Genomic DNA, 12,390 nt, shown 5'->3' with positions numbered 1-12,390 from the left:
GCTGAAATCCGGCAGAAAGCACCGAGAAACTGCTGATTCATACTTTCACCAAAGGTCTCAGACATCTTAGTGTCCCCGCATCCTTCCTCCATGTGATCTCCCTAATGAGCCTCTTGTCCTGCTTGCAGCCAGACCGTGGGAGCCATGTGACAACCTGCAGCTGAGGCCGGACCTCACCCTTGGGGGCAGGGCTGCTTCTATCCACAAACAGCATCTCATTTCATTTATTGCTTTGATACATAAATGCCATTTTACTCTATCACTGGACTTTTTTGTTAAAGTCATGCTGTTCAAAGGAAGCAGTAAATTAGTCTCTTTGTTAGTAAAATGTAAATTGTTTTCCTGTTCCTTAATGATTTTTAAGGAAGTTTTAAACTGTAGTTGCATTCCTGAGCTCTTCATTTGTTCTGTCAGAATGGTTCTTGTCCCACTCAGCCATACAGAATCAAAGCAAGTTTCAGGGAAGAGCACTCAGTACTCCAGATAAAGGTAGCCATATTGGAAGAATTCACTTTTTTCACCCTGTAAGATGCTGTCTCTCAAAGTTTGGTGCGTGGATCTTTGACATTAGAATTCCTTGGGGCTTGTTAGAAGTGCAGATTCCTTGGCCCCTCCCCAGACCAACTGACTCATTGTCTTCAAGGGTAAGGCCAAGAATCTGCATTCTAGTCAATATCCAGGGTATTTTCCTGCACACTCACATTTGAGAACCACTACTCTAGGTTGTGTGACTAGGCAGGAAAAATGCCCCAGAGGATTGGCCAGCTCACAGCGAGCTCTGTATGGACTTGTTAAAAATGGTGGATGTTATTCAAATGAAAACTACGCTTCTAAGGATTTTTCTTCGAGGAAGTGTGTCACCACCATGGTAGTCTCCTCTTCCAACTAAATCATCTTTCTTCTGTGCATTTTTGCCTCTGTTCTTGGGGATTACAATGGTCCCGTAGCTTAATCAACTGATAGTTTTGCTGTGGGTCCAATTTTTGCTGACTTTAGGGGGGCACTTTGATCTTGAAGATGGCTTGAAACGATCATTTTGTCTCATGTGCCATTTTCTCTTTTCTTGTTGAACAGCAAATATGCCAGAGGATTATCCTGATCAGTTTGATGATGTCATGGATTTTATTCAAGCCACCATTAAAAGACTGAAAAGGTCACCAGATAAACAAATGGCAGTGCTTCCTAGAAGAGAGCGGAATCGGCAGGCTGCAGCTGCCAACCCAGAGAATTCCAAAGGAAAAGGTCGGAGAGGCCAGAGGGGCAAAAACCGGGGTTGTGTCTTAACTGCAATACATTTAAATGTCACTGACTTGGGTTTGGGCTACGAAACCAAGGAGGAACTGATTTTTAGGTACTGCAGCGGCTCTTGCGATGCAGCTGAGACAACATATGACAAAATATTAAAAAACTTATCCAGAAATAGAAGGCTGGTGAGTGACAAAGTAGGGCAGGCATGTTGCAGACCCACCGCCTTTGATGATGACCTGTCGTTTTTAGATGATAACCTGGTTTACCATATTCTAAGAAAGCATTCCGCTAAAAGGTGTGGATGTATCTGACTCCGGCTCCAGAGACTGCTGTGTATTGCATTCCTGCTACAGTGCAAAGAAAGGGACCAAGGTTCCCAGGAAATGTTTGCCCAGAATGGAAGATGAGGACCAAGGAAGCGGAGGAGGAGGAGGAAGAAGAAGAGGAGGAGGAGGAAGGCAGCCATCATGGGAGCCTGGTAGAGGGAGATCGAGCTACAGACAACTGGACAGGAGAGAGAGAAAACAGCCCTCTGGATTCTCCAGGATGGCAGCCGATGTCACTAGAAGCTCAGGGCTGATGTTCCTGGTTGGCTGTTGCCACCGTTTCAGCTGATACGGTCCACTGTCACTGATCACCGGCGCGGCTGCGGATGCACTTGAACCAAACCAGTGTATCTCCTGTGATTTGTTTTCATGTGTCTGAAGACACCAGGGAAACAGGGATCCTGGTGTTGTTCCTTGTCATTACGTTTTACTGCTGAAAGTAAGAGGTTTATTTTTCTGTCACTCAGTGGAGACATACCCTGGAAAGGAGAGGGAAAAAAAAAAAAAGCAAAGATACAAGAGATAATCACCTTTGCATTTGAAAGTCGAGGCCCGAGGTTTACTACAACCAGCATTTTTGCCAACAGTTGGTGATGGATTTCCATCATCGTGTGTGGGGTGGGAAGAAGTTGGCTAGGAACCAAAAAGGCTGTGCTCATGATTAAACACAAACCTGAAGGTATTTCCTTTATGTCCTTGGAAACAGGAAACGAGTTATGGTTTTCGCCAGCATTCTTGTAGGAGAGAATTGGGGAAGGCCCCCAACTGCCCCCGGGCAGGGAGAGCACCTCGGGCCTGTTGGTTTACAGAGAGACAGATGTTACATACCCAGCTCCATTGATGCGTGGTCACCAGTGACTAGAGAAGCTACTCGATGCAATGCATCTGTTTCAGATACAGAAATATAGAGAAGATATTTATTGAGATTTAAGTTATTGTTATTTATTACCGTTCACTAATGAGTTTCTCTTTTTTCCCTTATTTATTAAAGTTTCTTTTCAAAGGTGCCAAAGTATATGTGCTCGCAAAATGTAAAGAAAGGTGACAAAAGGAAATTCGAATTGGGAACAAGGGTCCATGCTTTTCAAAGTATTAAAAAGTTTTTTGCTAGGCAAAAATCACTTACTTTACCTGTTTAAGAAAATGTCTCATTAATTTTCCCCAGATTTCAGCATTTTCCCCAATTTTTATTTGTGGAGCGTCTCAGGCAAGCCCCCTTTCCTGGAGCAGCGTGCAGAGACCACCGGCGCTTGATTTTATTTCTTCCTTGCTCCATCGCTGAACAGAAATGTTGTGGGCTCCACTTCCTGTTGTATTTAAGCTCTTAGTCCCCTCCATGTATACCTAGCTATACTATGCATAACCATATATAGAAAAGGTTCAGTTCCTTTTAACAGGTAGTCCTGGATTTAATGTTGACCTAAAAGTAATGTCAACAATGCTGTCAGGTAGCTACCATTTTACAGACTCCCTCCATCCCTGCTCACCCACAGCCCTCCCGAGAATATGCCGGCTGCCCAGTGCAGCATGGGAGACACAGGGGCCTTCCAGAGGTAGGGTCTACCAGGTCCTGTACAACTCCTGGGCTGTCACCGGGGGGTCAACAGCTGCTGCTGCTATATACCCAAACACCTGACAGTTCCCTGGGGAGCAGATGGCTGAGAAGGGTGCTGAGGAAGCCACATCTGGGCCAGCCACAGCCACACACAGAGCCTCATACTTAAGAATGTGCTGCCTTTAAATGAAGGCGATCAGGGCCAGTGCAGCGGCTCACACCCATAATCCCAACACTTTGGAAAGCCAAGGTGGGAGGATGTCTTGAACCCAGGAGTTTGAGACCAGCTTGGGCAACATAGGGAGACCCTGTCTCTATGGAAACTTTAAAAATTAGCCAGGCGTGATGGTGCACGCCTGTGGTCCCAGCTACTCGGGGCTGAGGAAGGAGGATCACTTGAGTCCAGTAGGTCGAGGCTGCAGTGAGTTGTGATCATGCCACTGCACTCCAGCCTAAGTGACAGTGCAGCACCCGGTCTCAAAAAAAAAAAAAAAAAAAAAACAGAAAGAGGTTGGAATGGGAGGAAGCATCGGGTGGGAACAGCCACCCCCTCCATGCCCTAGATTGTGAATTTGTCAGGCAGCCAACACACGTATGACACACTAGGCCTTATATTAGAGCTTGTTGCACATTTCATAAAAGGGATTTTCATCAAGGAGATAATCTGTTACTACCTTAATGGCTATTAGTCATAAAACTATGACAGATTTAGCAATTAAATGAAATACTGGCCTCCATCAAATAATCATGTCAGTTTTACAAAGTAACAAGAAGCAGCAGTTACCAGATATCCCATCCCCTTCCCTGAAAATACCCAAATTCTTCACAGTTCTGCCCTTCTCTGTCTTTTCTGCTCCCCTTGCCTGCCTGGGAAATGGAGGAAAGGCCTTCTCTCTCACCTTCTCTTGGGATCTTGCTGAGAATTCAGACTGCTCAAAACAGTGACAAACTCCAGCCATCCAGTCATTCATGGAGTGCAATTTGGATGTGGCCCCAGGGGCATCTGTCCCATTCAGAGAACCCTGGCAGGTGCGATGGCCACTGTTCCCAGGCTTCAACCTCAGTGACTGCCCCACACCCACACCAGCTCCCCATGGAGAGTCCCTGCCCAAAAAAAGCTGTAGTATCCAATGGGTGTTGACAGCTCGTTCCTGGCATCACCTACACACCACAAGCAGGTTTTAATGGAAGCAAATTGCTCTACCAAATCCACAAAAGGGTAAAGTTTGTGATTTTTCTTTATCATTGCGATCGCCATCTGATACAGTAAGGAGCGCACTTGTTTGAAAGTTCTGACTTCTCTGATCTGTCTCGGTCGTTTGTGTTATACAACCAAAGTTCTCTACAGACTTTATTTTTGTACAATATCATTTTGTAACTTTTTACAAATAAAAACTCATTTCTATCGCTCTCTGTACTTCTGTACTTCCTTGCATGCCCTGGGCGAGGCAGCCATCCACAAGCCTTTATTAGGAATCACTGCCTTCTTACCACACAGCCCACTGGATGGTCAGTGGCCTTGCCCATCAACTCCCAGCAACCAATCACCACTCAGGAGGGAAAAAATTGCAAAGTTGTTCTTCATTCAGCAAACCCTTATGGTGTGCCTACACTGTGCCAGGCACTGTTCCTGGCACCAGGGCTCTAATGGTGACCAAAGCAAAAACCTCTGCCCTCCTGGAGTTATTTTATTTGGGGAGAGACAGACAACATTCAAAAAAGTAAACTATGTACCGAGCCATGTGTTGAGAAATGCTAAAAGAATACAAACAGGATCCTATAATATAGACACTAACAGGGGAGCTTGCTTTAATTAGAAATGACGTTAAGACTGAAGTTAAGAAACTGTGCCAAGAGATCAGGAGCGTCCCAGGCAGAGGATGCAGCTTGTATGAAACTGAGTCACGTCAGGCGACTTTGCACGGTGCTCTATGGCTCTTCTGCATAGCCCCAGCCCAGGCTGCCCCATGGACGGCATTTGTGCCCCACTAGCCTTTGCCTGAAATGCCCCCTCTTCCCAACGCACGCCATCCCTGCGTGGAGACTTAGTGGACTCGGGTACAACTTGTGGGTTCAGGCATTCACAGTCCTTCTGCCAGGACTGGCTGGAAGAGGCTCCAGGGCGGTGCTGAGGCCAGCTGCATTTTCTCCAAGCCAAAATTCCAGTCCAAAGTCAGTGACTTGGAGTGGGAACACACGGTGGTAAAACTCCTGCTTACCTCCTCTCCCTTTTTAGAGCTATTTTCCCAAAGTGTGTCCGGGATTACTTACACAGTGAGATGCTCCTCAAATTTAAAAAAAAAAAAGGGAGGAGGACATAATGGTTCTCTGATCAAATAACTTCGGAAAATATTGAGTTAAATAGCATCAACCCATGCTTTAAAGTTTAATATATAATTGTAGAGCTTATCAGAGTCTTTATTGGGCCAATGATTGTTTCACAGTCCGGGGGGGGGTATCGTGTGCAGAATTCCCCATGTAGACATGACCATGGGTTCGTTGGTTTGTCTTCTTTCTCATCACACCTGGTGACCACCATGGAAACTATTTTGGGCCATTTTGCCTGTTTCTGTGAGCTTCATGGTGAGTCAGGAGCTGGACTAGAGATTAATAAGAGGCAGAAACTACTGGGCAGCTCCCTACTAGGAGGGCACCCCTCCCCAAACACACACACACACACACACACACACACACACACACACACACGGTATTTGGACCCTGGTTTCTTGCTCAGCATGAATAACAAAACAACCAGTGGTCAACTTTAGCAACTTCCTTCAACCAAGAAAAGGAGAATGTGCTGAGAGCTGGGAAGTCCCCAGCAGCCTGGGGGCGCCTGCACCGTGCTCTCCCTGTCCTTCTTGGGCTGGTGCTTCGCTGGTCTGCAAACTTGAGTGCGTGCCACCTCTCACTGCAATCCCCAGAGAGAAGGCCACACTTGCTGGCCTCCAGCTCTGAAATCCGCGATGCCGAGAAGGGTGGAAGACCACTGGGTGAGGAGCCTGGATACTGGTCCCGACGGCCTTATGTGGCTTGTGCCCACGAGATCATCTCAGGCCAGCTTTCTGCTGTGTTAAGGAGGTGCTCTGGGGGACCATGAGTGTGGAGTGAAGTAGGTTAAAGTAACTTTTAAAATATCAATCCACTCCCGGGATAGAGGTAGGAAATCAGAATTTCCTGAACCTAAGTCTCAAAAACAAAGATCTTCCCTTCGAACACAAGATCCTACTTGGGCCACGGCCGATGTACTATCAGACACCCGAATCCTTGGGAGGTGGAAGCCTGTCGCCTCCACTCATAGTCCACCCAAGGAGGGGGCACGGGTTTCAGCCGAGAGTCTCTGGCTTTTTTCCGTCAGGTAATGAAATGTCTGAGCCCCAAGGGACTTCTTGGGATACACATTTGTTAACAGAAGCGTTGCTAGAATCCCAGGCAATAGTTAACTCATCTTTAGTCTCAGCCTCACAACATCCTAAATGAAATTAAAACCAAATGCTGCCAAGTCATCCCTGAAAATAGTTGGGGAAACGAAGGGCAAGCACACATTTACTCATGTAAGACAAGGAATACACTGCCACGTCCCTGGCCACGGCAGCTGAGTGGGATGAAGATAGGACTGCAGATGCGGGGAGGAGTCCGTGATACCCCAAAAGCGAGACGTGCAGGGAGAGGTGTGGAGAGAGCGCTAGAATGCCTCAGAGAGAGCCGCAGGTGGGATGAAGAGCCGGAAGGAAAATGAATCAGAAACAGCTACAGATTAGTGTTGCCTGAGAAAATACAGGACACCTAGTTAAATCTGAATTTCAGATAAGCAGGCACAATTTCTTAGTACAAGCATGTTTCATGTAACATGTGGGACATGCGACATGTGGGACATGCGACATGTTGGACATGTGACATGTGGAACATACTCATGCTTGTTGTAACAAATAATACATATTTGTAATTTGTCTGAAGTTCAAATGTAAGTGGGCATGCTGTATTTTAATTTGCTAAATTTGGCGAAAGTTACGTTGGAGCTGGACCTTGCATATGTGTAGGAATCTGTCACGTCAGTCAGGTCAACACAGGCTGGGATGGACGATAGACAGACACTCCAAGCAGGAGGAACAGTGCGACCCAAAGCGTCAAAAGGGCAGGGTGGTGGGCTCAGAGTGGAATAAGCTATTAGACACGGCAAACGCAGTGCCTAGGGACCCAAACACGTTTTAAACATTTTTTAAATCAAAAGAAAAATAAATATAACAATCATGCATATACAATAATTAACCCAGTTTAGATTGCACTTGCCTATAGCAATGCAATTGTATATTTTAATGGAGAAGGGGCCCACAGAGACAAAAATGCCTGGAGCCCATGAAGAGTCGTCATGCAGCCCTGGGTGCACTGCTAACAGCAAATTTTCTGTGTCCTCTGCTTCCAGTTTCCTTCTAGTTTTCTCTTTTTCATGAACTATTAAAGCCAACCTTGTCCTTAAAAAAAAATCCCAGCACTTTGGGAGGCTGAGGCAGATGGATCTCCTGAGGTCAGGAGTTCAAGACCAGCCTGGTCAACGTGGTGAAACGTGGTCTCTACTAAAAATACAAAAATCAGCCAGGCATAGTGGCGCACGCCTGTAGTCCCAGCCACTCGTGGGGCTGAGGCACAAGAATCACTCGAACCCAGGAGGCGGAGGTTGCAATGAGCCTAGATCGTGCCACCGCCCTCCAGCCCCGGGAAAAACAACCCTTCTTTCCATTCTTCAAGTTAGATTGTTTTCTCAAGATATTTGCATTTACTGCCTACTTAGCGAAGCATAAACTTAAGGCCATGCCATTGATAGTCCAAGGCTCATTCATGATTTCTGAGAAGCGACAATAAGAATCAGTGGCCCAAGGGCATGACAACAGAGGGAAGAGCAGGTCAGGTGGAAGGTGGACGGGATGGGCAGACCGTGGGAGGGGTGGAGAGAAGACTTCTGCCTCCAGGAAACCAGAGAACCATAGAGCTGAGCAATGGCGAAGAAGGATGAGGTTTCAGAACATGTGGAATCGATTGTTTTAACTTGGGAAACTCTTCAAAGTGATACATGTAGGGGATTTTAACCCACTCCCTGCTCGCCTGCTCTGGGCCTGGGTCTCATTCATTCAATTAATTATTGAGCAGCTATCTCCTGCCAGGGGAGGATGTAAGATACAGAGACAACGCTGCAAGGGGCTTCCAGATTAGAGGGACAGAAATGGAGCATGAGAACGTGGGGGAGGGGCAGCAATGGAGGGTGTCATGGAGCTCCCTGGAGGGACAGAGAATCCCGCTGAGCCTGGGGAGCAGGGGAGGAGAGTGGGGTGGTCTGGGCGGGGTGATGCTATCAGTGACCACCTCCTGGAAGTGGCTGCCAATTAAAGTATGAGTAGGAATTTCCCAGAGAGGGCGTGAGGTGGGGGAGGGCATTCCAGGCTGAAGGGACACCGAGAGCTCAGCCGTGACACCCAGACACAGCCTGGGGTGCTGTTGGCTTGAGAAGCTGGAGGTGGGGAGAGGACAGAGCTCTGGATCGCAGGGTGGCTACGCTTAGAGAGGAGAGAGGCCTCTCGTGGGGAAAGGCAGCTGTGAGGTGGAGGAGCAGGGAGCTCTGCTCTGCCAGGCTCCAGGCTCCTTGGGAAAATGATCACTTTGGATCTTCACACCCACCCCTCCCTTTCAGACCCACTGCCTCTGCAGCCCCTCTGGAGCCCACACTTTTTTTTTTTTTTTTTTTTTTTTTGAGACAGAGTCTCGCTCTGTCGTCCAGGCTGGAGTGCAGTGGCCGGATCTCAGCTCACTGCAAGCTCTGCCTCCCGGGTTCCCGCCATTCTCCTGCCTCAGCCTCCCGAGTAGCTGGGACTACAGGCGCCCGCCACTTCGCCCGGCTAGTTTTTTGTATTTTTTTAGTAAAGACGGGGTTTCACCGTGTTAGCCGGGCTGGTCTCGATCTCCTGGCCTCGTGATCCGCCCGTCTCGGCCTCCCAAAGCACTGTGATTACAGGCTTGAGCCACCGCGCCCGGCCGAGCCCACACTTTCAAGGCCCTGTCTGCACTGATCTCATTCTCCCACAGACTCGCCTCCTGGGAACATTTGCTTCCCACAGGAGACTCAGTAGGACTGCAAGGCTTCCAGACTAGCATTTCCCAAGCTGCCCAGTGGAACCCTCGGAAGCATCCATGGAGACTGGGATTCCTTGATCTTAAACATGGGAGAAATGTTACATACTTCAGTCCCCTCTCACGCAGCAGCAGCAACATCACACATTCCATACGAAGCAAGGATCCGCGAAGGCCTGTGGAGGGAAGCCCCGTTTAATCTTGTCTAACACAACATTTCCCAATCTTAGTTGACCAAGGAGCACCAGTTGGCATCTAACAGAAGTGTTCTGCTAGACAAAATCTGGAAAATGCTATTCTAGAGCCAATGGAATGAATCTCTAATGGAAGAATTACACATATCAGAATTGTTTCTGGCCAGGCGGATCTTCCCAGCCCACCATTTGTGGAAAGGCACACTTGGCAAGAACAACTCAACAAATGGCCACTAAGTTCTCTTTCACACATCATTTCTTTCACACATCATTTCTTTCACACATCACACATCAGACTTGGCCAGTGAGCGTTAAACAGCCATGTCCACATTTCTTTTCTTTTTTTTTTTCTTAACATTTTTTAATTCTTAATTTTTGTGGATATACAGTAAGTGTATATATGTATAAGGTACATGAGAGTCTTTGATACAGACACACAATGTGTAATAATCACATCATAGGTTATCCATCCCCTCAAGCATTTATCCTTTGTGTTACAAACATTCCAATTATACTCTTTCAGTTTTATTTTTAAATGTACAATTAAATTATTATTGACTATAATCACCCTATTGTGCTATCAAATACTAGGTCTTATTCATTCTTTCTAACTATTTTTCATGCCCATTAACCATCTCCACATCTCTCCCACCATGTTCTCATCTCCCCCTGAGCTTGAGCTGAGATGACCAACCCTCCTCCCTCAGCCTCACTCTCCACCATCCTCTACCCTCACTCCACCTGGCTGACCCTGCCATGGTGCAGTTGTGGTCACCATCAGTGCAGTTCACAATTAAAGATCTTGTCCACTTCTGGGCACATAGTAAGATTGTACGTTTCAGTTCCCTTGTGATTGACTGAGGTCGGTGACTGGCCAAAGAGCATGAGCAGAAGTGACCAGTGAAATGGACATTATGAGACCCTCCAGGGCCTCTTTTCCTCCGAGACAGCAGCTGGCAACATTCAAGATGGCGGCAGTTCTGTCTACTTCAAGTGCTGATGACAAACAGAGCCCCTCTGCCAACCCACAACAGGTGCAGCACAACATGGTAACTGAGGAATTAACCTTTGTTATTTTGAGCCACTGAGATTTGGAGATTGTTTGTCACTGCAGCCTGTATTAGCCTATTCTGACAGGCACAAGCTTCTATTGTGAAGAGGTGCATTATGGGCCATGAAGAGGAGAGCAGTCCCGTAGAGATGTGGAAAAAAACAAAGAGAGGCCCAAAGCAATGGGGGAGCAGGAAGAAATAAAGCTGAAAAGGCAGCCAAGATCACGTAGAGTCTTTTGGGCCGTGGTAGCAATTTAGGATTTCATTCTGAATCAGACAGGGAGCCGTCAGAAGGTTTCAAGAAAAAGGGAGACAGGATCTGAGTGTGTTTTTAAAGGATTATTCTAGCTGCTTTATTGAGGACAGACTGTACAGGAGCAAAAGCAGAAGCATGGAGACCAGCTAGGAGGCCCAAGTGAGAATCCACGTGGATGATAACGGTAACTTGGACTGGGGTGTAGCGATGGCAGTGCTGACATGATGTGGTCAAAGATCAGGCATGAGGAGGACAGGAGAGAAGAAGAGAGAAGGCATCATCAGAACAGCACCGAGGCTGACGCCAGTGCAGTGACATCTCTACAAGGTGAAGTAGGGAGGGTTGGTGTCTCATCCTGGACGTTTTCTGCTGGGAAGGTAAGAAAACAGACGCTCTCTCCTGACATCCTAAGTCAGGGTAAGGCAGGAGCCAGTGCAGGGCAAGGATCTGAGGGAGCCTGCCAGCCCGAGGTCTGGAATGCCATTTAAAGTGCATGCCCGGTGCGTTGGCTCACATTCCAGGATGAATCTGCCACCACTCCCTCTGACAATGTTTAGCATGAAATAAAAAGTATGGCTTTCAAATGATACCACGAGGAAGATGCTTGAGCAAATATGGCCAAAGTTTCTCTGCAGAATGTTCTTGGAGGCTGGGATTCCATCCACCTCCAGCCTTCTTTTTCCATCCAGTCCTTCCCAGTCCTGCAGTAAGGTTTGATCAGACCACGGCATTGGCCTCCTCACAGAGTTACCTGATCTTGCTGCCAATGAAATCACTCAGACTGCCAATCAGAACCTCCACAATCCACTCCAAACAACTTTTCTCTAGTTCTTGTTTGGTTTTTGTCCCTGAAATCTTCCTTTTACACCTAAACTCAACTCTTCAGTCACTATGAATGTCCTACAGAATTTCAAAATACATGTTGAGCTTCTAATTTCTCACTGTTGTACCCTTGCCCCAGCCATTTCCTCTGCTGGAAATACTGTCGCTCATCTCTTCAGTGCTCCAAATACTCCTGTGGCGGTATTTATCACTCACTTAACTGTGATTCTATAGCCAAAGTGCTTTATGTGTGGGTCAGACTGATGACACGAGAACTTTTTCTTGTAGATTTTTTTTAGATGTATAAATAAGTTATGCACTGATCTTATGATCTCTGCTAAGTTGAGGGCTCCTTGAGTGCAGGAGCCATGTCTGGCTCACCTCTAAATCCTGAAGAGCCCTGGGCACCTGCCTCACAGGTAGCAGATGCTCAAAAAGCATATGTATTTGTCAGGACTTTGGCTTACAGCAACAGTCTCCAGACTTTTTGGCACCAGGGACTGGTTTCATGGAAGACGATTTTTCCATGGACCAGTACTGTCTGTGGCCTAACGGTTGGGGACCCCTGGCTTACAAGTAACAGTAACTCAACTCAAAGTGCCTGAGACAATGAAAGGAAATTGACTGGTTTGTGTAATGGAAAAGTCCTGGGGTGGATCTGGCTTCAGAAAAAGCTAGATGCCGATGATCAGTTGATGTTATGAAGAATAGTCACCTCTTCTTCACTGCCACTTTCCTGTTTGCCTCTGTTGTTGGCTTCATTCTCAGACTGTCTTTCCCCACATGGTAACAAAGAGGTGCAGTGGAAGCTACAGGC

At 47.1% G+C, this 12,390-nt stretch overlaps 1 protein-coding gene across 2 annotated transcripts in view; it reads left to right on the top strand.

Annotated features, from left to right (window-relative positions):
* GDNF (glial cell derived neurotrophic factor) overlaps positions 1 to 4,536 on the top strand; it is a 28,092-nt gene extending 23,556 nt beyond the window's left edge. For both annotated transcript variants that reach the window (XM_015139905.3, XM_001094714.5), the window contains exon 3: positions 1,075 to 4,536. In XM_015139905.3, coding sequence (XP_014995391.1) covers positions 1,075 to 1,559 — 485 coding nt within the window. In that variant the 3' untranslated portion in view covers positions 1,560 to 4,536. The remainder of the gene's footprint in view (positions 1 to 1,074) is intronic.
* The last annotated feature ends 7,854 nt before the right edge of the window (positions 4,537 to 12,390 follow it).

This window comes from Macaca mulatta, chromosome 6, assembly GCF_049350105.2.
Source record: "Macaca mulatta isolate MMU2019108-1 chromosome 6, T2T-MMU8v2.0, whole genome shotgun sequence".
Lineage (NCBI taxonomy): Eukaryota > Metazoa > Chordata > Mammalia > Primates > Cercopithecidae > Macaca > Macaca mulatta.
Note: the sequence above shows the minus strand (reverse complement) of the source record. Positions and strands in the feature narration are given on the sequence as shown.